This window comes from Carassius carassius, chromosome 31 (assembly GCF_963082965.1).
Source record: "Carassius carassius chromosome 31, fCarCar2.1, whole genome shotgun sequence".
Classification (NCBI taxonomy): domain Eukaryota; kingdom Metazoa; phylum Chordata; class Actinopteri; order Cypriniformes; family Cyprinidae; genus Carassius; species Carassius carassius.
In genome coordinates this window covers 15,008,553-15,033,024 of record NC_081785.1, presented here as the reverse complement: position 1 = coordinate 15,033,024, position 24,472 = coordinate 15,008,553, and the positions used below count along the sequence as shown (strand labels likewise).

The 24,472-nt window shown below is 35.1% G+C and overlaps 1 protein-coding gene across 8 annotated transcripts in view; it reads left to right on the top strand.

Annotated features, from left to right (window-relative positions):
* Positions 1-24,359, top strand: part of LOC132111622 (echinoderm microtubule-associated protein-like 1) — a 52,799-nt gene extending 28,440 nt beyond the window's left edge. For 2 of the 8 annotated variants that reach the window (XM_059519096.1, XM_059519092.1), the window contains exons 3-24: positions 2,427-2,556; positions 3,643-3,684; positions 5,122-5,256; positions 5,379-5,407; positions 6,614-6,640; positions 12,275-12,404; positions 12,964-13,113; positions 14,447-14,516; positions 14,696-14,809; positions 15,029-15,124; positions 15,264-15,398; positions 16,426-16,525; positions 16,855-17,006; positions 17,127-17,252; positions 18,473-18,604; positions 18,800-18,867; positions 19,078-19,166; positions 19,290-19,387; positions 20,832-20,919; positions 21,515-21,610; positions 23,051-23,181; positions 23,286-24,359. In XM_059519096.1, the coding sequence (XP_059375079.1) occupies positions 2,427-2,556; positions 3,643-3,684; positions 5,122-5,256; positions 5,379-5,407; positions 6,614-6,640; positions 12,275-12,404; positions 12,964-13,113; positions 14,447-14,516; positions 14,696-14,809; positions 15,029-15,124; positions 15,264-15,398; positions 16,426-16,525; positions 16,855-17,006; positions 17,127-17,252; positions 18,473-18,604; positions 18,800-18,867; positions 19,078-19,166; positions 19,290-19,387; positions 20,832-20,919; positions 21,515-21,610; positions 23,051-23,181; positions 23,286-23,411 (2,264 nt within the window). In that variant the 3' untranslated portion in view covers positions 23,412-24,359. The remainder of the gene's footprint in view (positions 1-2,426; positions 2,557-3,642; positions 3,685-5,121; positions 5,257-5,378; positions 5,408-6,613; positions 6,641-12,274; positions 12,405-12,963; positions 13,114-14,446; positions 14,517-14,695; positions 14,810-15,028; positions 15,125-15,263; positions 15,399-16,425; positions 16,526-16,854; positions 17,007-17,126; positions 17,253-18,472; positions 18,605-18,799; positions 18,868-19,077; positions 19,167-19,289; positions 19,388-20,831; positions 20,920-21,514; positions 21,611-23,050; positions 23,182-23,285) is intronic. The other 6 variants (XM_059519093.1, XM_059519095.1, XM_059519094.1 and 3 more) reach the window with 6 other exon arrangements.
* Positions 24,360-24,472: the final 113 nt, after the last annotated feature.

Sequence of the window (24,472 nt, the reverse complement as noted above, 5' to 3'; positions counted from 1 at the left end):
GAGAGATTATGAATTAATCTGACTTTTATTTCTCATGCTTAATCTTATTCTAAATTCTTAATTCATTTACCCTCATGTTGTTTCAAAACTTCAATGTCTTTCTGCTGTGGAACATTAAAGAATATTTTTTATATAGAATGTTGTTAAAACTAACAGATTTGATTCCCATTGACTTCACTGAATGGACAAAAAAATACTATAAAATGCAGTGGGAACTGACTGTTGGTTATCATCATTCTTCAGAATATCTTCTTTTTTGTTTCGCAGAAAAGTTAGACAGGCTTGTAACAACATGAGGGTGAGTAAATTTGAGTAAATGAATTAACTTTCACACGATTGAAATCATTAATAAAATCATCAAAATGTACATAAAGAAAAATTATTATATATATATATATATATATATATATATATATATATATATATATATAATTTGTTTTTACTTAGCTGAGGAAAAGAGTGGAACTTAATTATTTCAATGTCAACCTAATCAGACACATAATAAATTTAAAAAACACACACGCACACAAATATTGGCTGATACTCTTATGATCATTTATGTGTTGTGCATCTCTAATTTCACCCCAGTATGTGTGACGTATAGTCCTGTCTCACATATGTCTAGTTATTTTGAGATTGGTGAGATTAACATTATAAGATGCTTGTTAGTGTGCTTAACAAACACTCTGGTCCTAATTACACTTAAAGCTAGACTGACAAACTAGCACAAAAAACAAGAGACATTGGAAAAACCTCAAGAATGATGATAATTTTGGTCTAACAGACATGGCAAGTGGCATGTCACCTAAAATATCTATATTTTTTGGTAATTGTTTAACAAAGCTTTACTAAATCCACATAATCATTTGAACTGTAGGATAAAGTGGATAATTAGAGTCACATTTCTTTACCGTCTCAAAGGTTTGAAACACACTTGCTGCTTTGATGTCAGACACTAATTAGCCAGACTGGATGAATGTGTGCTACCAAATGTCAACCTGGTGTCCAAGACTCCTCAAACCAATAAAGAAATGTTTATTTTTGGTGTACTTTGGTTGCTCATGTTCACTTCATCCATTCCCCCGTCTGTTTGAAGTGTGTGCAAGATGAGTCATGCTTTCCTTTTTCATAATCCTTGACGCTCTGTGAAGGCGAATCTCTTTGAAACAAGAGAAAACTCCTTATGCACTTTTGCCTTATTCTTTCTTTTAAATTTTTCTACTGTATTTTTGTCCCACTGCTTACACATTCATAACACAGTCAAGCAGCTCTGCTGTGATGAATATTTAATAATGCAAATGCATAGGGTAATGTAAATAAAGGCTCTCAAAAATCTTTGGCATCAGCAGTTAGACTGCAGGTGTGGATGCACTATTTAGTACTTGAATTGCACAAAGGCATATTATTCACCAACCTAGACTTTTGTGAACCACAATTGTATTTTAATGTAGTCAATTCGTGGCTCAACCTATTGCAGGACAGTCTGAGGAAGCAAGAATAACATATATTCTGGAATTCTGTGGTCACTGCTCTGTTCCATTTCTTTGCATTTGGAAATGTTTACTGTATGATGCATTAAGTATATACACCACTGTTAGAGTTTGGGGGTCACTGAGGTTTATTTTATTTGTTTGAAAGAAGTTAATAGTTTTATTCATTATGGATGCATTCAACTGATCAAAAGTAACAGTAAATTAATGTATTATATTACAAAATATTTCTATTTCAAACAAATGCCGTTCTTTTAAACTTTCTAATCATCAAAGAATCCTAAAAAATGTTTCCTGGTTCAACAAATATATTAAGCAGCACAACAATATAATAATAAGAAATGTTTCTTCTCTGAGTCAAAAAAAATTACAAAAATGACTAACCCCAAACTTTTGAATGATAGTGTATATAAAATTAAAATGAGAGTTTTGTGGCTTTTGTCCATGTGTGTTAGCTTTGAGTTCATATGTTAATATACCATAAAGAAAATTAACTTTTATGTGTATTTAAAATTCAGTATGTTTCTCTTTTTGGACAATGATTCAAGAATATTGATGACTCAACCTGCACTTCACAGATTTTTGTCCAGTCAGATGATCTCTAGAATTACAGTATTACTCCCCTAAAACCACATTCAACTAACTATAAGTATCAAATGATTGTTCATAGGTATGGCATAACAAACCATTTAGAACAAAAGGCATGAGTCCCTTCTATATGTACCATTCAAACTTCATTTTCAATAGGAATTAAATGAAATCAGGAAAAAAAGCTGTGCTTGTCAAATGATTTCATAGGGCCTTTGAGAATGTAAAGTTAACTGTTAAAAGTTTGACGTAGTTGATCTAGTTTACAAAAAGAATGGAAATCATAGATAATAAATGCCTGACTGCAGTGCTGTGTGTAATTCTGCCCTTGTTCCTTCCATATTTCAGCTAGACCAATGATTGCAGCTTTGCCCTTGAGATCCACAGTCAACAACGGTACTGTCCTGCCTAAGAAGGGTGGCACACTGCCATCCCCCTCTGGCTCCAAGAAGGACAACAACTCACCAGCAACCAAAAGGTAAGAGAAATTGAGTAATGTATGATGGGCACAGGCAACAATTATTTTAGCTTCAGACTTCGAAAACAAATATTTGGAGCTGATTTTACAATATAAATGTTTGCATTTGTCACGTGTCTCTTAGCAACAAGGTTTATATTTTTGTGTAAGTTTGATGTATACGAAAAATTTCACAACTTGAAAGTGTGTTAGTGTGAGACCCTCCTTCCTTTAATGTATGATGCCTAGTGTAAAAATCAATTCAGATTTTAAAGGTCGTCTTGTATTCCTAAATCCATAATTGACTGAAATCTTAGTACTTTTCATTTTATAAATAAAGATGAAATTGTTCAAACCATTCTCTATAATAGATATCCATCCAGCGCATGTACGCAAGATAAACAGTGTAAGGTTTTGTCTCATAAAGGTCAGCTCAGGTTTTTATTGGTTCATGATAAGAAATGCTAAACCTAAAAGTCACAGGTTCAAGTGAGTCAACTATGAGACAGGAAGCAATGCAGTACAGTACACAAAGGTTTTAGATGACAGAGAACATGCCTTTTGCATTAGGTTGCAGATAAACTTTATATTTCTTAATTACTTAATTACTTGTAATAACTTAATTTCTCACAATTGGCATTTTATTCCTCATTATTGCATCTTTACACACTACAGTTTAAAGGTTTGGGGTCATTAAGATTTTAATGTCTTTGTTAAAAAAGAAAATCTTACTGACCCAAAACTTTTGAAGGGTGTATCTCACAATCTGACTTTATGTGTCACATTCTGACTATATACCATATTATTCAGAAACAACATTCTTTTTTCTTCAGTGTAATGTTTTAGAATGACACCAGGAAGCTATGAATAATAATGAGAAAAAACTGCACAGCACCAATGTGTCTTTGTTTAATAAATGGCCAGATCATGCAGACGAATTAATGAATAAACAGAGCTTTATGATTATAAGACACAAACCAAGCTGAAGACCCCTGCTTTCCCCCTAAGTGTCTTTGTTTGTGAGTGTCAACTGTCTGTCACATGTATTTGTCATCCTGTGAGACCTCTCTGTCCCCTTCCCTTCTTCCTATCCGTTACATGTTCTAGTCTGTCCCATCTGCCCAGGTTTCTTCAAAGGCCACCTTACAGGTGAGAGTTTTTCTACATGCAGGATCTGCAATCTTCTAAAAAAAGATGTGTGCTACTGATATTTTTTAATAAAAAAATATTTAAGGGTTTGTTTTTAAACCATTATTTAAGAACTGCTTAAAACCTTAGCAAACAGTTTACAGTTCGACCATATTCGGTGGAGGCTGTTTAGGGATCCCACAGGAAGTACCTCTGCAATGGGAGATAAGCTTTGCTTTGATTCGTGTGAAACTGGGCACTCTTTGGTTTGGAATTATTTTTTTCTTTTATTTAGCTTTTCTTCAGGCACTCTTACATTGCAGCCTGTAAGGCTTATTTTCCCATCATGCCTTGAAGTGAGAGCCCTGTGCAGTCTATAGACTAACTCTATACCCGCTTGCTTGGATGCCTGAAGTGCCATTATTGGCAAAAAGCCTCACAAAGCATGGAGATCCTGCAGCCTATTTAACATGGGATAACACCATCCGCCGGTGGCTGGGCCAAATGAGCTTCAGCTCTACAGTCTGGATTAGACTTGAGCCTGGCAACCAGTAGACTGCTGATGGGGTCTTTTCTTTTGTTGACAAGTTTTAAAGGGCACCCAGTCTCAATTCTCCCCTTTCTAGTGCACAAAGGCACAGCAAATCATGAACATGTCTCGGAGAAAAAAAAAACACATAAAACACATTTTCTGGAATATGTAATGGTTGTTTGCCATGTATGTGTTTCCTGTGTCTCTTTGGGGAAGGCCGATGCTGAGTGTCTATTTTAATTGGCTGTCACCAGTATTATCTCTACATTGCCATTTCCTTTTTTCTGTGCGAATGTTTACATTTATGCTTCCTGTTTGAGGACTATAGTAGGAAAATTAATGAAAGTTAACTTGGAACTTATTTGGAGACAGATACATTATTGCAAGCGAACACAAATATGCAAACATTTTGTCACTCAATTCTGTTAAACTATATACATGTACATACGTACATAATGCAGTTTTAAGGTTTTTTTTTTAAAGGAAATTAATAATTTCATTCCAAAACACATTACATTTGTTTAAAAGTGACAGTAAAGGCATTTATAATGTTACACATTCTATTTTAAATTTGTTTTTTATTTTGGAAAAAAAAAGTATGGTTTCCACGAACATATTAAGCACCATAACTGATTTCAATATTGATAATAAGAAGAAATATATCTTGATCATGAAAATCTGCATATTAGAATGATATCTAAAGAATCATGTGACACTGAAGACTGTTCTTCACTGAAGAAAATTTTAGTAATTCAAGCAGTATATTTTATTCATCTAATATTGTGCGTATCATATTCAAAAAGCAAATGTCATATTTTCTCATTTGCTGTGTTTTGACAAGGAATGTTTTATCGTTGAGGAGTAGCTGTCTTGTTGTGCCTTTTGATATGAAATTATATTAAAATCTTGCCTTTTATCATTCATAGCAATGTGAAGAGAACAAGTTCATCTGAGCAAGTTGGCCCTAACAACAGGAAAGACAGTGGTGTGGACTCCAGAAGCAATCGCACACGCGCTGGTTCCACAGGGAGCAACTCCAGTGGCAAGAAAGCCACAGAAAAGTATGTAAATCAATATGCATATATGCTTTTACGCCCATGCGATTGACTGAATAAGAGCAACTCGTACACTCACGTTACAGAAGCTCATTTGGATGACTTTCTTCCTTTCTCACCCCCTTCAGCAAACAAAGGGAGCCTGTTTTCAGCGCAGGTAAGAGTCCGGTGTCCTGTACCCATGTGATAGAGTATGTGTCTCTGAACCAAGACTGGATCAGTCACAAGCAATGGTTATACTGTCATTGCTCTTTTTGACCGGAATTCCCAGAAATGATAAACTCTGCTTACTCTCGCCAGATACATGTCCTCAAAATAAATGGCTGACCACCCACATGTCCTTTTGATTAGCAACAGTGCAGATCAATTAGAAGGTGGACAGATGTTACAATGGGACTGTGATGAATTAAGGGAAACTCATTTAAGAAAAGAAAGATTTTAAAGATTTCTGCTTGTGTCTCCAGTCATGGCTCATGGAGGTCACTGTCACTGTATTGGTGTACTGTATATTGTACTGTACAATCTTTGTTTCAGTTCATCTCACCATTCAATTACCAGCTATTCTTTTGTCAGTAACACATAATCTCTTACCAAAAATGTTTCCTCTTTTCATTTGTGAGTTTATTTTATTTGACTTATTTTCTCTTTAAATTTAGATTTTTTTATGCATTTGGTCACAAAGCAGATAAATTCCGGTAGTAGAAAATAATGAGAATTAATATTTACTATTATATAAGTATAGTTATTATGCATAGAAATGGCAGAATTATGCTAATAACCTTCTCAGTGCAGAGAACAAGGTCTTTCAAAGAAAAGAAAAAAAAGCTTTAAATTTGAAAGCTTGACAAAAAAAGTTCAATAGGCATTTGTAGTCATTGTGTTTATCTATTATGCATCAGTTCTGGTCAGAAGCTCTGAAGCTTTTTTTTTTTAAAGAGATAGAAAGGAATTCAGGAGCAGTTCTTGGGAATGTCAGAACAAATTTGATTTGCTGTCAGTGTAATAGCAGAGTGTTCAGTGTGTGCAGCCGCATGAGGTGGAATAAAACAAGCTGTTCTGCCTGAAGGCGACATTTGCATGTTCCTTACTGTATATGTGACCCAGTTACTATATTTAACTGTGTTGAAAACTCAGATTAATTGAGGTCATTAAGACAGCAATTCCAGATGTTAAATATACAGTACACAAAATTAAGCAGTGGAGATTTGTTAAATAGAGCACTTGGCGAATGAAAGGACTATCCCGGAGGAGCTTGTAGGGTAATTACCCAGACATGGCGAGCTGGGATCGAAGAAACGGGGATCTGTCTTTCCATGAGCTGTTTTCTGCCATCTTACGTGATTGTCTCTGTACGTTCACTAAGGGATGCCAAGTGTGACGCACTGCAAAGGTAGGCACTGTTTGTTAACCTCCCCATGCATGAGCAGCTCTGTGGACACAGCTTGATTCCTACAGCCAGAGGGAAGTGAACATTTACAGATTAAGGGCAATTGTGACCCCTTGCTAAAAAATGCAACTGGTAGCTTTGAGAATCATTATTTGTGAACTGTCAGATATTGTGTGAAGCCACTTTTCTTAAGACCCCATGAAGTCGATTTTTTTATTATTATTTTTATTTTTTACATATTTTTGTATTTGGGGCATATTTGATATAACAGGAAATTACATCATAGAGGGGACCCCTGTAGAATCTCATGACTGTAAGTCAAGATTAATAAATTCCTTAAAATATCAGATCATTTGACCTTTATATGACAAGGCAAGGTTAGCTCGATGTTATTGTCATGTTGTGTGACTCTATAAAAAAATATATAATATTTAAACTTGAAAATAATAAAGATTTTTACACCAGGGTTAGTATAGTTAAACATTTTCATAGTTAAACATACACATTTTCATTTATTTTAACTTATTAAAACAAATAAAATGTGCAAAAAAAAATATTATTATTACTACAGAAATGTAATATATATTAAATTAAATTACAATTAAAATTAAATTTATGCATTTAGCAGTTGCTTTTATCCAAAGCGACTTACAGTGCATTCAGGCCATACATTTTTACCTATCATGTGTTCCCAGGGAATCGAACTCCCAACCTTGAGCTTGATAGAGCAATGCTCTACCAATTGAGCTACAGGATATATATATATATACATACAACAAAATAAAGTTACAACTAAAATGAAAATTAAAACAGAAACTTCTCAAAAAAACTAATTCATAAAAGCTATAATAGTATGTCATATACTAAAATAATGCTGGTATACACACACATATACAGTGTAAGGAAAATATTGATTTTATTTAATTTGATTTATTACTGTTAATATTTTAAACTTGATGTTTTAGAGTCATTAAATGTAAACATTTGTTTTTTTTAAATGATATAGATATTTTTTTTAACCATGTGCAACTATTATGAATAGAGTGCATTTCTAAGAATTTTTGCCACCAAACTTTGATATTATTGGGTCTTAAGAGATTTCTTATTCCATTTCATTTTGGTTCTTTTAATTGTGATGATTTTGGCTCACATTTAACAAAAACCCACTAATATCTCAACAAATTAGAATACTTCATTAGACCAATAAAAAAAAATATTTTTAGTGAATTGTTGGCCTTCTGGAAAGTATGTTCATTTACTGTACATGTACTCAATACTTGGTAGGGGCTCTTTTTGCTTTAAGTACTGCCTTAATTCGGCATGGCATGGAGGTGATCAGTTTGTGGCACTGCTGAGGTGGTATGGAAGTCCAGGTTTCTTTGACAGTGGCCTTCAGCTCATATGCATTTTTCGGTCTCTTGTTTCTCATTTTACTCTTGACAATCCCCTATAGATTCTCTATGGGGTTCAGGTCTGGTGAGTTTGCTGGCCAGTCGAGCACACCAAAAATTGGTGCTTTTGGCGGTGTGGGCAGGTGCCAAATCCTGCTGGAAAATGAAATCAGCATCTTCAAAAAGCTGGTCAGCAGAAGGAAGCAAAGAGTGCTCCAAAATTTATTGGTAAACGGGTGCAGTGACTTTAGTTTTCAAAAAACACAATGGACCAACACCAGCAGATGACAATACACCCCAAATCATCACAGACTGTGAAAACTTAACACTGGACTTCAAGCAACTTGGGCTATGAGTTTCTTTACCCTTCCTCCAGACTCCAGGACCTTGGTTTCCAAATGAAATGCAAAACTTGCTCTTTGGACCACTGGGCAACAGTCCAGTTCTTCTTCTCCTTAGCCCAGGTAAGACGCCTCTGATGTTGTCTTTGGTTCAGGAGTGGCTTAACAAGAGGAATACTACAACTGTTGCCAAATTCCTTGACATGTCTGTGTGTGTGTGTGGCTCTTGATGCCTTGACCCCAGCCTCAGTCCATTCCTTGTGAAGTTCACTCAAATTCTTGAATCGATTTTGCTTGCCAATCCTCATAAGGCTGTGGTTCTCTCGGTTGGTTGTGCATCTTTTTCTTCCACACTTTTTCCTTCCACTCAACATTCTGTTAACATGCTTGGATACAGCACTCTGTGAACAGCCAGCTTCTCTGGCAATGAATGTTTGTGGCTGACCCTCCTTGTGAAGGGTGTCAATGATTGTCTGGACAACTGTCAGATCAGCAGTCTTCCCCATGATTGTGCAGCCTAGTGAACCAAACTAAGAGACCATTTTGAAGGCTCAGGAAACCTTTGCAGGTGTTTTGAGTTGATTAGCTGATTGGCATGTCACCATATTCTTATTTGTTGAGATAGTGAATTGGTGGGTTTTTGTGAGCCAAACTCATCACAATTAAAAGAACCAAAGACTTCAACTACTTCAGTCTGTGTGCATTGAATTTATTTAATACACAAGTTTCACAATGTCAGTTGAATTACTGAAATAAATGAACTTTTTGATGACATTCTAATTTATTAAGATGCACCTGTTCAGTTTGAACAGCTATTCTAGTAATTCCAGATAGGACAGTAATCTAGCAGACTTCATATTATGGCAGAATCAGCATACACAGAGCTGTCTTGCGTAAGGGTTTGGGTTGATTAGACAATTGCGTCTGTGATAGAAGTACCCACTCTTCCTCCAGATATGCCACCCTTCCCAGTAAACTATTGAGCACTCTCTGTAACACCCTTCTGAGTGATGCAGTGGTGCTAAAACACAAGCTGTTAATTCTTGAGAGATGCTGCTCTGACAGCTCCTGGGTGTTTTGCTCACTGCTCATGGCACTTGTTTTTCAAACGCACCATGGGAACCCAACACTCTCCTGCAGTCACACAGCAGCACACTGAAAAGCTTTTATTCCAATAGTTTATAGCTGCTTTTTGCCCCATGTGTTTGTTCTTTCAGTCCCGTGAAGGGCATTTATCATCTTGCGTCAACCAGCATTTCAGTTTTTTCTCTGGAACTGGAATTTGGTGTTTATTCATAAATCTGAAGATAAGTGTCGCGCTGGTTTGTGTATGGTTAGTAAAAGTTATTTTTCCCAAACTGTAGTCTTTAATGTTGATGCAACAGTCGATGAATTACTCACTATGCCCACTGCATTTTATAGTCACAAAATACTTGTAAGGCAAATAAATTAAAAAACCAAACATCACTTAGGAGGTTGGAGTAATGTTTCTTTAGAATACATTTTATCAGTTTATTTCAAGTATTCCTCATTTTCCTCGGTCAGGATAACATTCAGATTCCCATGTGCCTCCCCTGCTCATCAGCACTGCACAAATCTTATTCTTAAGCAGCATTTTTGGCTTTTTGGCAGAAAAAAAAATTTAATCTATTTAAAAAATGAATTAATAAAAATGAACAATTAGGGCCCTATCATACACCCTGCGCATTCCAAATATAAAAATTAAAGGATTGCAAAGCATAATAATTTTTTGTAGGCTAATTAAATATATATATATATATATATATATATAGCGTGTAAATAGCAAATCCGTCATTGCACGAGCGCAACTGGCTCTTAAAGGGAATGGAACATGAGATTCTGATTACGCACACTACGCCCAAAAAACACCCATTACTCATTAAGGGAATAGGGACAACCTGTTTAGACCATGCGCCTGGGCGCGCCGTTTTTCTGTCGTTAAAATAGCAAAAGTGGATTTGGACACGCACTGAGTGCACCTGCGCCGTGCGCTTTACACTTTGCGTTTAGATTGTTAAAACAGGGCCCTTAATGTCTTCTTTTTTTGGGCAAGATATTTAATTTTATATATATATATATATATATTACTTTTAGTGTATTTTTGTAAATTCATTTTTTTCCTCATTATTTTTTGCATAAATGTCTCCTAAATCATTTTAATTATTTTTGCTTAAAACTAGAAGGAGAGAAAAAAAATCTATTTGCCAGAATAGTAAGAAACTTTATTTCCAGATATATTTTTAGAAAATGTTCCTACGTGTATTTTCTTCTCAAGTAAATTGTTGTTGCTTTAATGATATGTTAATGCAAAACAAGAAAAATACTAATTGAGAAAAAGATTATGTGCAGTGCAGTTTCTTAGCCTTGTGGACGCCTTGTTTTCTTGTTATTATGGTGGTATCAAAAGCTATTGGACTATGTCTGATCATTATTATACTTCATCCCGCCTCTCCACCCTGTCCTGCATCTGCCCCATCCAATTTGACCACTTTACCTAGTTACCGTGCAGATCTACCTGCACCGACCGTCAAAAAGAACTGGATCCTCTGAGCCCCCCAAATCCACATCAGCCGTGCCCTTTCAGTCCACCAACACCCCATCAGAGGCCAAGGTTTTGTCTGACAGAGTGGTCCGGCTCGGAAGCCAAAAGGTCGCCCCATTTACCCTTCCTCTGAGGAAGTGTTCTTCTCAGTTAGTCCACTCGCTCCTAGAAGTGCCCTCTTACAGAAGTCCAATCAAATCTCCCAGACAGTATTTTCAAATCTGTTACTAATCAAAAGAGCTGTAATATTTAACGTAGTCAGGTGGTTTCTTTGAGTCTTTTGTTCTGTTTTGTTCTTTTTGTTTTGACTGTGTCTCTTTGACCTAGTGTCATTTCTTGTGTATATGTTACACTGCATGTTCACACTTTTGTCTTTTTGCTTTTAAATAGGTTTTTTTTTTTTTCAAGTGTGCATTTTATAAACTGTACATTTACTTTTCCATTGTGTTTGCATGCATGCCTACCTGTGATTTTATTTTGTGTCTGTTACTAATTTACCAACCCATGAAACTGATAAATTCACATGCTTCTGCATTTGATTTTGCTTTCCTTCACTTTTAAAATGAATGTATTTCAAATACTGTACGGAATAAAATTTATCAAAGCATTTCCTTTAAATCTCACTGACCCACTGAATTATTTACAAACCATAATATATATTCTTCTAAACACTGTTGAAATTCCTTCTTATCCTCCTTTCGGATTAAATCATTTCATTTTGTCTTGGATTAACATTTAATTAAATTTTAAAATAAACTAATATTAAAAAATTGGGGGTCAGTAATTAAGTCTCTTATGTTTACCAAGGCTGCATTTATTTAAATTTGAATTTAAATGATTTAAAATACGGTGAGAATATTATTACTGTGAAATATTATCACAATATAAATTAACTATTCTGATATATTTTAAAATGTCATGTATTCATGTGATTGCATAGCAATAAAAAGAGTTTTCAGCATCATTACTCCAGTCTTCAGTGTCAGATGATCCTTCAGAAATCATTCTAATCTGCTGATTTGCTGCTTAGAAAACATTTTTACTTATTGTCTGTGCTGTTAACAGTTGCACTAAATATGTTTGTCTTTGATAAATAGCCAGTTCAGAAGTACAGCATTTATTTGAAATAGATTTTTGTCATTTTTTTTATCAGTTTAATAAATCCTCGCTGAATAAAATAATTGATTTCACAAACAGGTAAAACAAGTAAAGATTGTACTGACCAGATAAATTTGATCTGTCTTCATCATTGTTTTAATCAAAATCGGATAACATTAACCCAAGCAATCCTTCTCAGACCCATGCATTTTCTTGCTCTAAAAATCTGTGTTGCTTTTTCTAGATGAAGGGTATGTCAAAATGTATTTGAAGGGAAGACTCATCACCATGTACATGCCCAGAGACCTGGTGGACACATACTGCCTGGAAGCAAAGGCTGACTTGCCTCCTAAAAAACTGAAGCTAGACTGGGTGTATCCTTTGTAAAATCAAAATGGAGTTGCATTTGGATTGATTCTTGTATTCAACGCTCATTGCTGTACGATTGAATTAACTTTTTATTTATTATTACACAGAAAATGAGCATGTAAAAATGTCATGAGCTAAATGATGGGTATGGTATATAGGTCAGAGTTAATATTATTTTGCATAATGTACAAATTCTGAAACCTGGACTTCAAAAATGATTATTCATTGTAATGCCCTAGTTCCATATTAGCATTCCAAGTTGCTGAATTTTGAAGCATGAAGGATGTCTAATCATATACCCTGGTGTTCTCTCTGGTTCTGCTGAGCACTGCAGTCTGTCAGAGTGGGATATTTTCTGCATGTCTTACCCATAATGTATTTGGTACATTACATGAAAAGAACTTTGTAGACAGGCAATATCTAAAGCCAAACAAAACAAAATATTAGCTGGTCAAATAGCACTTTTCCAGAAATAAAAATGTAAAGATGTTCCTCTTTCACAGAAAAAGCCCTGTTACAAGTTTAGTTTATCAGCAGTAGTTTTTGCTCTTGACTATGACCCAGCTATGGTTACCGGGGCCGTGACTGTCGATCCAACCTGTACCTGCTCCCGACGGGGGAAACGGTTTACTTCATCGCATCTGTGGTTGTGCTCTATAATGTGGACGAGCAACTACAAAGACACTACACTGGACATACTGATGATATCAAGTGGTAAGACTTCTATTTCTGTTCACCTGATATCATTGTCTGTCTGTCATCACCTGCAGTATTTTATTAAACTGCCATATCTAAAGAAGATACTACAGCTTAAATCATTATTCAGATACTCTGCAGCATCATTTTTCAAAACTATGCTGAATAAACGATTACTGAGCAGTGTTTCATTTTTTTGCTTTGATGTGCAATTTTACAGAACATTTATCATTAGTCGTGTCACTGAAGTTCATTATTCATTCCAGTGTCATCCCTCAGTCTGTATTTTGCCTCTGTGTTACACTACATTGCTCTTTTTGGGGTATAAGAGTTTAGAATTATAATGAATGCATTATCTTTTATGCATAAAATGTTATTAAATTGATGTTATGCTTTACCTTGAAGTGTCAGATTTATATTTATGAGTTTTCCTGTTTGAATATCTGATTACCTTTCTCTTAATAACACTATTTAATCTCCATGAAAAATGTTACATTTTTTAAAGTAATACTTTTATTCAGTAAGGGTGCATTAAAATTGTTCAGAAGAGATAATAAAGACATTATATTACAAAAGATTTATATTTCAAGTAAATACTGTTCTTTTAAGATATCCATTCATCAAAGAATCCTGAAAAATATCACAAATGCACAACCGTTTTCAACATTGCTAATAATAAGAAATGGATTTTGAGCAGTGTGTTTCTGAAGGATCATGTGACACTGAAGACTGGAGTTATGGCTCCAGAAAAGTCAGCTTTGCCATCACAGGAATAAATTACGTTTTGAAATTTATTGAAATAGAAAACAGTTCTTTACAATTGAAATCCTATTTACCAATATTACTTATTTGAAAGTATTTTAGGTTAAATGAATGCAGCCTTGGTGAGCATAAGAGGCATCTTTCAAACACATTTTTATAAATCCAATGACCACAAACTTTTGAGTTGTAGTTATATCAATGGCCCCTTAACTTAAAAAAGTCAAGCCATCAGAATATAGACAAAGTAAAAGGATCTAGACTGGATCTGATCTTCAGTCTCCAGTTAAGACAGGTACAGCACAAATCATCATGTATGGCTGTGTTCTAATGGAGTAAAATCTAATATTTCTTCGTCTGTATAGAAATTTGCTAAATGTCAAAGCTGTTCATTGTAAGTCAAAGGCCTTGAGCAAGAAAACCAATAGCCTGTGATTAAGACTTTCATGATCAGTTTCCTGTGTTTATGATCAGTCCTGTGACTCATGACGCTCAAGGTCCTAAATGTGCCATGTCCTCTCACTGCTGTGTCATCGGCTCTTCAACAGTCCCAGCTGCCCACATCTTTCACCTCTTTTCTCTTCCCATACAGCCTCACTGTCCATCCTGATAAAATCACCATAGCAACCGGACAAGTGGCTGGCACATCCTCAGATGGAAAAGTAAGATCACTTATTCAGTTCAGATATTTAAACTGGTATCAATCATAGACATTAATAGCTTATTACTACTGTAATAGGCTTGATCCAGCCAAAATAAATCTAATTATTACATGTGCCTCAAGAGTCTGTCATAACTAATGTGGAGGATCAAGATCTAGAAATAGTCTGTCTGTGTCTAGCAGCAGTTGGCTCCTCACGTGCGAGTGTGGGACTCTGTGAGTTTGAACACGTTGCACATCCTTGGAACAAGTTTCTTTGATCGAGCTCTGGTTTGCCTCTCCTTCTCAAAGTCGGTAAGAGCAAGTCACTCCAACACAAACACAAACACAAACATTCTCACGTGAAACCGCCAAATATAGCTTATAGTTCTTTGAATAATCAAACAAAACTTTCTTTATTGTGAAATAAAAAGTACTGGTTTCTATTTTTTTGTAACCTGGTCAGCTTAAAGGGATAGCTCACCCAAAAATGAACATTTTGTCATCATTAACTCTGTATTTTGAAACATTCAGAACGGAGGAAGCTGGTTGTGTGTTGTGGACGACTCCAGTGACCACGTTCTCTCTGTGTGGGACTGGCAGAGGGAGGAAAGACTTGCTGAAGTCAAGGTGAGTGACAGTCAGGATTAATATAGCCCGATAGCAATGTATGCTTTTGTGATAGTGTACCTTATATGTCAAAAAGAGAAAAAGAAAACCGATTCCTTTTTTGTGCATCTTTATGACTTTTCTTTCTCTGCCCTCACAGTGCTCCAATGAGTCAGTGTTTGCTGCTGATTTCCACCCGACAGATGCTAATATAATTGTTACCTGTGGGAAGTCACACTTTTATTTCTGGTCATTAGAAAAGGGATCTCTTGTGAAAAAACAGGGACTTTTTGAGGTAATCTCTCTTAAGCCTTTGTGGTCATATTCAGTGAAGTTTTCACTTTTTATTCAACCAAATTCCATTTTTTGATAGATGATAGTATGTCGCATGTTCAGATATGGTCAAACTTGCGCATGCACATCATGTACACAAGCAGTCGAAGGTTTAGACACATCTACTCATTCTTTATTATTACCGTGTTATACTTTTAATAATAATAGAAAAGTCATCAAAACTACAAAATAACAAACGGAAGTATGTGAATTATATTATGTAGTAAAAAAAAATACAATTCAAAAGGATTTAGTTTCTTCTGGTGCATTATGGGATTAATTTAAAAATGAACAAGAATGCTACTTTTGTATAGAAATGTATAAATTGTGATTTTATGTTTTTGAAAGAAGTCTCTTATGCTCAACAAAGCTGCATTTATTTGATTACAAATTATAGTAAAAACTGAGAACAATGTGAGATATTATTGAAATTTAAAATAGCAGTTTTTTATTTGAATATACTTTCACATATTTTATGATATTAATGATTTAAAATATTAATATCAAAATGAAATGTATTCACGTGATGGCAAAGCTCAATTTTCAGGAGCCATTACTCTAGTCTTCAGTCTCATGATATTTCTTATTATTATAAATGTAGAACACAGTTGTACTGCTTAATATTTCTGTGAAAACCTTGATGCATTTTTCAGGATTAAAGTTTTAAAGAACAGCATTTATTTAAAGTAGAAATGATTTGTAACATTATAAATGTCTGCACTATAATGTATTACTTTTAGTCAATTGAGTGCTTCCATGCTAAAGTATTCATTTCTTTCTAAATAAGTTTATATGTGTCTACAAAACTCATTTCCAAATCCAAAGGCTCTCAAGATCCCAGGAAACCTAAGTTCTGTTAGATGTGTCTAAACATTTTACTGCTAGTGTAGTTGTAGACTTTATGAAAAACATGTCATCTCTGTATTTTGTGTGATAACATCTATTGCATTTCTGTTTTAAAAATAAAGTCATATTTATATTTCTTGCAGAAACAAGAGAAGCCCAAGTTTGTATTGTCTGTGACTTTTTCAGAAAATGGCGACACCATCACTGGAGACTCGAGTGGAAATATACTTGTGTGGGGCAAAGGTAAAAGATTAAAACGTTTATTATTATTGAGTTATTTATTGATGTATTTGAATGTTTTGCAAAAAACCTGTGTAAAATATCTGCATGTAATACAATTATGAATGCTGTACAGCATGACAGATGTGTGTTATCTAAGGGTGACCCTGCTGCCAACAAAAGATTCTTTATTAGTGTTAATAAAAGAGAGACTGTGCTCCTTTTTACACAAATCAATAAGACTCTTTTCATGTAGGCTGTGAACAGCTTTGATTTTCTGATGTACTGAGGATTGTTTCCAGTTTTGCAACAGTTGGTTTATGTAATGCTTGTTTTCTGGTCATGGTTCACAGGATCTAATCGTATTAGCTTGGCTATTCAGGGAGCACATGAGGCAAGCGTCTTTGCACTTTGCATGTTGAGAAATGGTACGCTGCTCTCAGGTGGGAAAGACCGTAAACTCATCTCCTGGGATGAAAATTATCAAAAGATTCAAACGGTGGAGGTAAGTCGTCTACATAAGTATCATTTTGCAGTATGCATTTGTATTTGTATGCTTGATTTTTTGTACTGATCAAACAGATGGCCATAATTTCCCAGCATGTTTTTTTTATGTTGCTCTCAGATTTCTGAGTTATATGGCCCTATACGTACTGTGGCTGAAGGACGGGGAGAAACGGTTCTTATTGGCACTACCAAAAACTATGTCCTGCAAGGCAGTCTGGATGGGGAGTTCATACCCATCACCCAGGTAAGTTAACCAGTACACACAATACACATGAGTTACCAGTGTCGTCTGTTGAGAAGTATTTAATATACATGTTAACAATCTAGAATTATCTTTAACTTAATAAATTATAGCATGATTATTTACTACTTCCTAATGTCAGTAAATAATTTCTCTGTTCTGGTTGATATTGTGTATATATATATATATATATATATATATATATATATATTGGATATTGATTATACTCATTTCTAATTATTTTTACACTTAGATGAGACCTTTCTTATCATCTAATGCTCAGAGTTAGTCTTTATAATATTAGATTTATAATAGAACAATAATAATGATAATTATTTTATAATTGTGTTTTTTATCATTTAAAATAAAAATAATAATTTAAATATTTTAGTATATAATATTTAGTAAATAATGAATATTTAAGATAAAATATGTAATAATATAATATAATATATATACATTATTAAATCAATAATATTTTAATTATTAATATATTTAAATAAATAATTTGAAACACTGTTACATTTTTGAATCTTTTGGATATTTTAAAATGAATGTCCATTTTTTATACTTAACATTTTAATGTAGTGATTCATTTATTTTCCAGCATTTTTAATTAAATATATATTTTTTAAGTTTTAATTTTATTATTTAGAAAGTAATTATTGATCTGTATTAGTCAATATTTGATATATTAGATATTTATTATGATCCTTTCTCTTTAATCTAAATGAAGCTTTAAAAACTAAAATAATTGAAATAATTTATATTAAACATTATAAATAAATAATAATAATGTTAAACACCTACTTTGCAAACCTTGTGATGCCTAAATTTAAAACTTCATCATTAAAACATAAATTTTAGGTTTTATTTTTAAAATATTTAGACAAAGTATACGATAAAATACAGATGAAATAATTAATATGAAATAAATAATTGCGTTAATATTAGTGCATCACTAGTAGTGTTGGTTAATATTTTTGATGAAAGGTTCATGTGTTGCCAAGAAAAACACAGAGTGGGGGCCCACTAAACACTGAAAAAATGTCTGTTGTAGAACAAGGTTTATTCTCTTCTGTGTTGAAACAAAATCCATCTTTTTAGGGTAAAAGTGTAATTCAGTTTGTGGTTCTAAAACAGAATATAGTTGATGTTTTAGACTTCAATTGAACCCAGATTGATGCCTCCCAAACTGATGTTTAATTCTATTTGACTGTCAGGGCCACACAGATGAGTTATGGGGCCTGACTGTACATCCGCTGAAGCATCAGTTTCTCACCTGTGGCCATGACAAGCATGTCTGCATGTGGGACTCTGCCTCTCATCAGCCCATCTGGACCAAAACACTGGAGGTGAGCAGCCCACCTCGGTAGGTCTCCCTAGTGTCACCTCAAAGCTCGCACATCAGTTTCTTGTTATTGAAACTCTTGTCACTACTGCATCTGTAATGAAATGAGCACCGCTGTTCCTTAGCCTGAGACGTAACCGTATTTGTGTTGACAGGATGTTTGATTGAGCATGTATGTGTGTGTTTTCCTCACGGACAGGACGCCGCTCAGTCGGCCGGCTTCCACCCTTCTGGGACAACGGTTGCTTTAGGAACGCAGACGGGCAGGTGAGGCCATTTCATTTCATCAGTGGGGTCCCTGACACATCATTACAATTCAGAAAAGGGTTCTAATAGTGTGTTACATTTATCCTAAGAATACTTATAATGGCTTTGGATGAAGATCTCGTCTAAGAGTCTAAAATTTGTTATGTTACAGGTTTTTTTTTAGACCTGTGTGTTTAACATTGTCCTTTCACTCATTATCAATCTGTGCAGATGGCTTGTGCTCGATACCGAATCGAAGGATCTGGTCACGGTGCACACGGACGGAAACGAACAGCTGTCGGTTATGCGCTTTTCTCCAGGTTAGAGTTCATTCTCCCAGCACTTTTTTTCACTGCTTGCTGGGAGAACACTAGGATGACAGCTAGCAATCATTAAAGTCTCTGTAACTGTTTAAGTTGAAAACCTTTGGTTATTCATTCCAGACGGTCATTTCCTAGCAATCGGGTCACATGACAACTACATCTACATTTATGCTGTGGCAGAAAATGGCAAGAAATACAGTAGAGTTGGAAAGTGCTCAGTAAGTACAGTATGTGAAAAATATGACTTATTTGGTATAATAAACATGTTTAATAGATTATCATAGCCCACACGAGATTATAGACCAGCTGATTCTAACACAGTGTTATTTAAGTATTTATATGTATTAGGGATGTCCCGATCAGGTTTTTTTGTCCTCGAGTCCGAGTCATTTGATTTTGAGTATCTGCCGATACCGAGTCCCGATCCGATACTTCTATAATACATAAAAAAAGAATAAAGAAGAGCGAAAAAACAGATCCAGGATCTTCAATAAATTACATTTTGAAATATATTCAAATATAAAACAGCTATTTTAAATAGGCTAGTAAAAATATTTCAAAATCTTACTGTTTTGCTGTACTTTGGATCAAATAAATGCAGGCTTGGTGAATAGAAGGGACTTCTTAAAAAAAAAAAAAAAAAAAAAAAACCTTAACAAGCTTACTGTTCAAAAACTTCTGACTGGTAGTATAGGCAACTTTATTTTTTCTCTAATTTCTAGCTTTTATTGGCTTAGAAATCTATAAATGCTGGACAATAACAAATAATAATGATTTGTTTATATACTACAAACACTGTTTATCACATAATAATGCAGAATAGTTTCTATACTGTAATAAATACTATGTCAATCAGCACTGCATTGTTCATACTTTATTTATCACCTGCTGGAGATGACTTGAATAATAATTTATTGTCGTGATCGTATATTAATGTCTTCGTGTTTGCACAAGTTTCTGTTTTCCTGTGCGCACCACAGCATAGCTGGACGCTTTTGTCCATATTAGGAATATCCTGATATCAGCGCGAGAGCGCGCTCCGGCTTCGAGTATGAATGAAACACACACTGCATGAGAGTTTAGCGCTCTGTGATGTTCATCTCGCTTTATCCTGGGTCCGAATGAAATATCAGGTCATGCGCAAACTATCATGTCTCTTTGAGTTTGAGTCTATATTTATTCACACCAGCTCTTGAAAACAAAGTGATGTCATGCCGCACGCGTTGCTGTTTCTGTGTGGAGTCAAAAGGGTCTCTCTGTGCCACCGCATAACAAATGATGTGTTAAAAATTAATGAGAATATATATATATATCCGAGTCCTGATCGGGAGGTAACGTACGATTCCGATCGAGTCTGAAACCACGCGATCGGGCCCGATTTCCGATCACGTGATCGGATCTGGACATCCCTAAAATGTATATACTAATATGGTATTTATTAATATCTTGAATTTGCTTTCGTTTTTATATTTACAGTTTTACTTTTAATTTGTAGTTTTTTTGTCTTTTAAAAATATTTTTTATTTATATTTCAGCTTTATTTGGATTATTTACAATGATTTTCTGTCGTTTTAGTTAACAACAATATACACAAACACACACCTGCCTCCTCAAATGATGTTGTTTTTTATGTTTGTATCCACTGTCTGTTATTGCTCACAGGGTCATTCTAGTTTCATTACCCATCTGGATTGGTCTGTGGATTCTCAGTACTTAGTATCCAACTCAGGGGACTATGAGATCCTTTACTGTGAGTATCTAGAAGTATCTTAATTAAATTCTCTCCCCATTGTGCAATACTACTTACCGTATATTTATTGGATACCACCCATCTAAGTCCATCCCTACATCTTATTCCATCTATAGCACACCTGTACTTCAAATTTTTGTCCATCCTTCAGGGATCACGATGAAAAAATAATTACTTTCCATTTCTAAGCTTCAAAAAATTTTAGTTTATAAAAATGTGTACTTGTTATGTAAATATTTGTTATGAAATATATAAAACGATGTATAAAAGTGTTATAAAAATGTGTATGCCATTTTAAGATTTTATTACATATTTTCCTAGGTCTAGAAACTGAACTTTTAAAGTCAGGCTTTCTTATACATCCATGTTTTCCAAGACTGTGGGAACCCTGAAAAAAAAAAAAACACTGGTGTTGAGGGGCGTGAATTTAAATAAGTAATATCATTAGCCTTAGCTTATTTTAATGATTTTTTATTTTTTCAGGTCATCTTGAGGCTAGGGGGAGTGGACCCAGCCTCCTGTCTGAGAACCACTGAGTTAAATCCATTCGTTCATACTATAAATTCAGGAACTGATACACATTATTGTCTTTCAGGGATCCCTTCTGTGTGCAAGCAAGTGGTGAGTGTGGAGACCACCCGGGATATTGAATGGGCCACTTTCACCTGTATTCTGGGCTTCCATGTTTTTGGTAAGGTTAATGTTTTATGACATAGATAGCAGTGTGAAATACTAATAAATAATACTAAATAATTCTTTAAAACCAGCCTTATGTTTAAAGATAGTAATAAATATAGCTACACTGAACAAATCACAGTCTTCCCCATATATCCATAACTTGGGTATCTTTTACCTTAAAATATATTTTATAAATGTAAGTGTCCAGCCATAAATCCATATGGAAGTGACATATATATATATACAGGTCAATTTAAAAAAAAAATAGCATATTGTGATAAAGTTCATTATTTTCCATAATGTAATGAAACAAAAATTAAACTTTCATATATTTTAGATTCATTGCACACCAACTGAAATATTTCAGGTCTTTTATTGTTTTAATACTGATGATTTTGGCATACAGCTCATGAAAACCCAAAATTCCTATCTCAAAAAATTAGCATATCATGAAAAGGTTCTCTAAACGAGCTATTAACCTAATCATCTGAATCAACTAATTAACTCTAAACACTTGCAAAAGATTCCTGAGGCTTTTAAAAACTCCCAGCCTGGTTCATTACTCAAAACCGCAATCATGGGTAAGACTGCCGACCTGACTGCTGTCCAGAAAGCCATCATTGACACCCTCAAGCAAGAGGGTAAGACACAGAAAGAAATTTCTGAACGAACAGGCTGTTCCCAGAGTGCTGTATCAAGGCACCTCAGTGGGAAGTCTGTGGGAAGGAAAAAGTGTGGCAAAAAACGCTGCACAACGAGAAGAGGTGACCGGACCCTGAGGAAGATTGTGGAGAAGGACCGATTCCAGACCTTGGGGGACCTGCGGAAGCAGTGGACTGAGTCTGGAGTAGAAACATCCAGAGCCACCGTGCACAGGCGTGTGCAGGAAATGGGCTACAGAGAAGCAGCACTGGACTGTTGCTCAGTGGACCAAAGTACTTTTTTCGGATGAAAGCAAAGTTTACTGACCATGGTATTACTGTGCTCAATTGGCCTGCCAACTCTCCTGACCTGAACCCCATAGAGAATCTGTGGGATATTGTGAAGAGAAAGTTGAGAGACGCAAGACCCAACACTCTGGATGAGCTTAAGGCCGCTATCGAAGCATCCTGGGCCTCCATAACACCTCAGCAGTGCCACAGGCTGATTGCCTCCATGCCACGCCGCATTGAAGCAGTCATTTCTGCAAAAGGATTCCCGACCAAGTATTGAGTGCATAACTGAACATAATTATTTGAAGGTTGACTTTTTTTGTATTAAAAACACTTTTCTTTTATTGGTCGGATGAAATATGCTAATTTTTTGAGACAGGCATTTTGGGTTTTCATGAGCTGTATGCCAAAATCATCAGTATTAAAACAATAAAAGACCTGAAATATTTCAGTTGGTGTGCAATGAATATGCTAATTTTTTGAGAAGGACCTGTATATATGCTGTCTGTGTTCCTCTCCAGGACTGTGGCCGGATGGCTCAGATGGTACTGACATCAATGCTGGGTGCAGTTCAAACGCAAAGAAACTGCTTGCAACCGGAGACGACTTTGGCAAACTTCACCTCTTCTCATTCCCTTGCTCTCAGTCCAGAGTAAGAAACAGCACTAAATATGAAATATCTGAGAGATCTAGTTTTCATTTTAGTACTGAATAATGCTAATATATGGTATTATTTCTCTCTATCTACCCCTGCAGGCTCCTAGTCACATTTACGGTGGACACAGCAGCCACGTGACCAATGTTGATTTCTTAAATGACGACAGCCAGTTAATCTCTACAGGAGGGAAGGACATGAGCATAATGCAGTGGCGTGTGGTGTAAAACAACCACTGTCACGCCGAACTTCCTTATTTTTCTAGTATCAAGTGGCTGTGGAAACCAAAAGTGGGGCCATCGGCTACAGAGTAAAGTGGAGTCTCAATTTTATTTGCCTTTAAATTTGATCTCAGGACACCAATATTTGAAGCGTCTCTGTTTTGACTGTCTCACATGTTCCCTAGACTATGAAAGAGATGTTTCGTGATGGAAACCCATCTCTTTAGCTTTGAATAACAAACTAAAGGATCTGCTCTACAGGACAAAGTTAAATGTGATGCCAAAGCACATGGGGAATCATCCTAACACTTAAATCCTAACACTTTCCTAACGTCTGAGGTGTCATTTAGAGTCTTAAAAATGTTATACTCTATCACACTAGACTGTTTTGATAAATTGCGCGTAAACCATAATTTTATACAAAAATTTGCCTCCATAATTATTTTTTAACTTTTGCTGCCACCTTATGGTACGTTGCGGTATTGCAGCCACCTTCCCACCGCTGAATTAATTTCCTCATCTGCTGTAGTCAACTATTTTTTTTTTTTAAATATTCAATTAGCCATCAAATTCATCTCAAAGATAAAAAAAAACATGATTTTGAGAAACAAAGTGACTGTACAGCAAAATGATTAAGGCCTTCAATGACTTTCACTTGCTAAATCACTACAGCCATCAATCGCTGATTTAGTTAAATCCTCAGTCTGACATCAAATCTGTTTTGTGCATCAGCTATCTCAACTAAACTTCATCATGTAGTGCACATTTACATTAGAGCTCCATTTTCATAACCTCCGCTTGAGAAACAAGATTAAACGGTTACAGTCAAATGCCTGTTGTATTAATAATAAAACTAAGCATGCCCAAGCTTGTTTGTAACTGTCTAACCTATTTGACCATATCCATTGTCAGGTATATGCCATACCCATGAAAATAAAGGAAAACATGTTAGTACGTCTGTGAAATATGACAAAGCTTTGTTTTTGACCAAATAGGTTTTTTGGATCAAGATTGGAGTGATAATTTGAAGGATAATGTCAGCAACCGCATGACAATATTACATTATA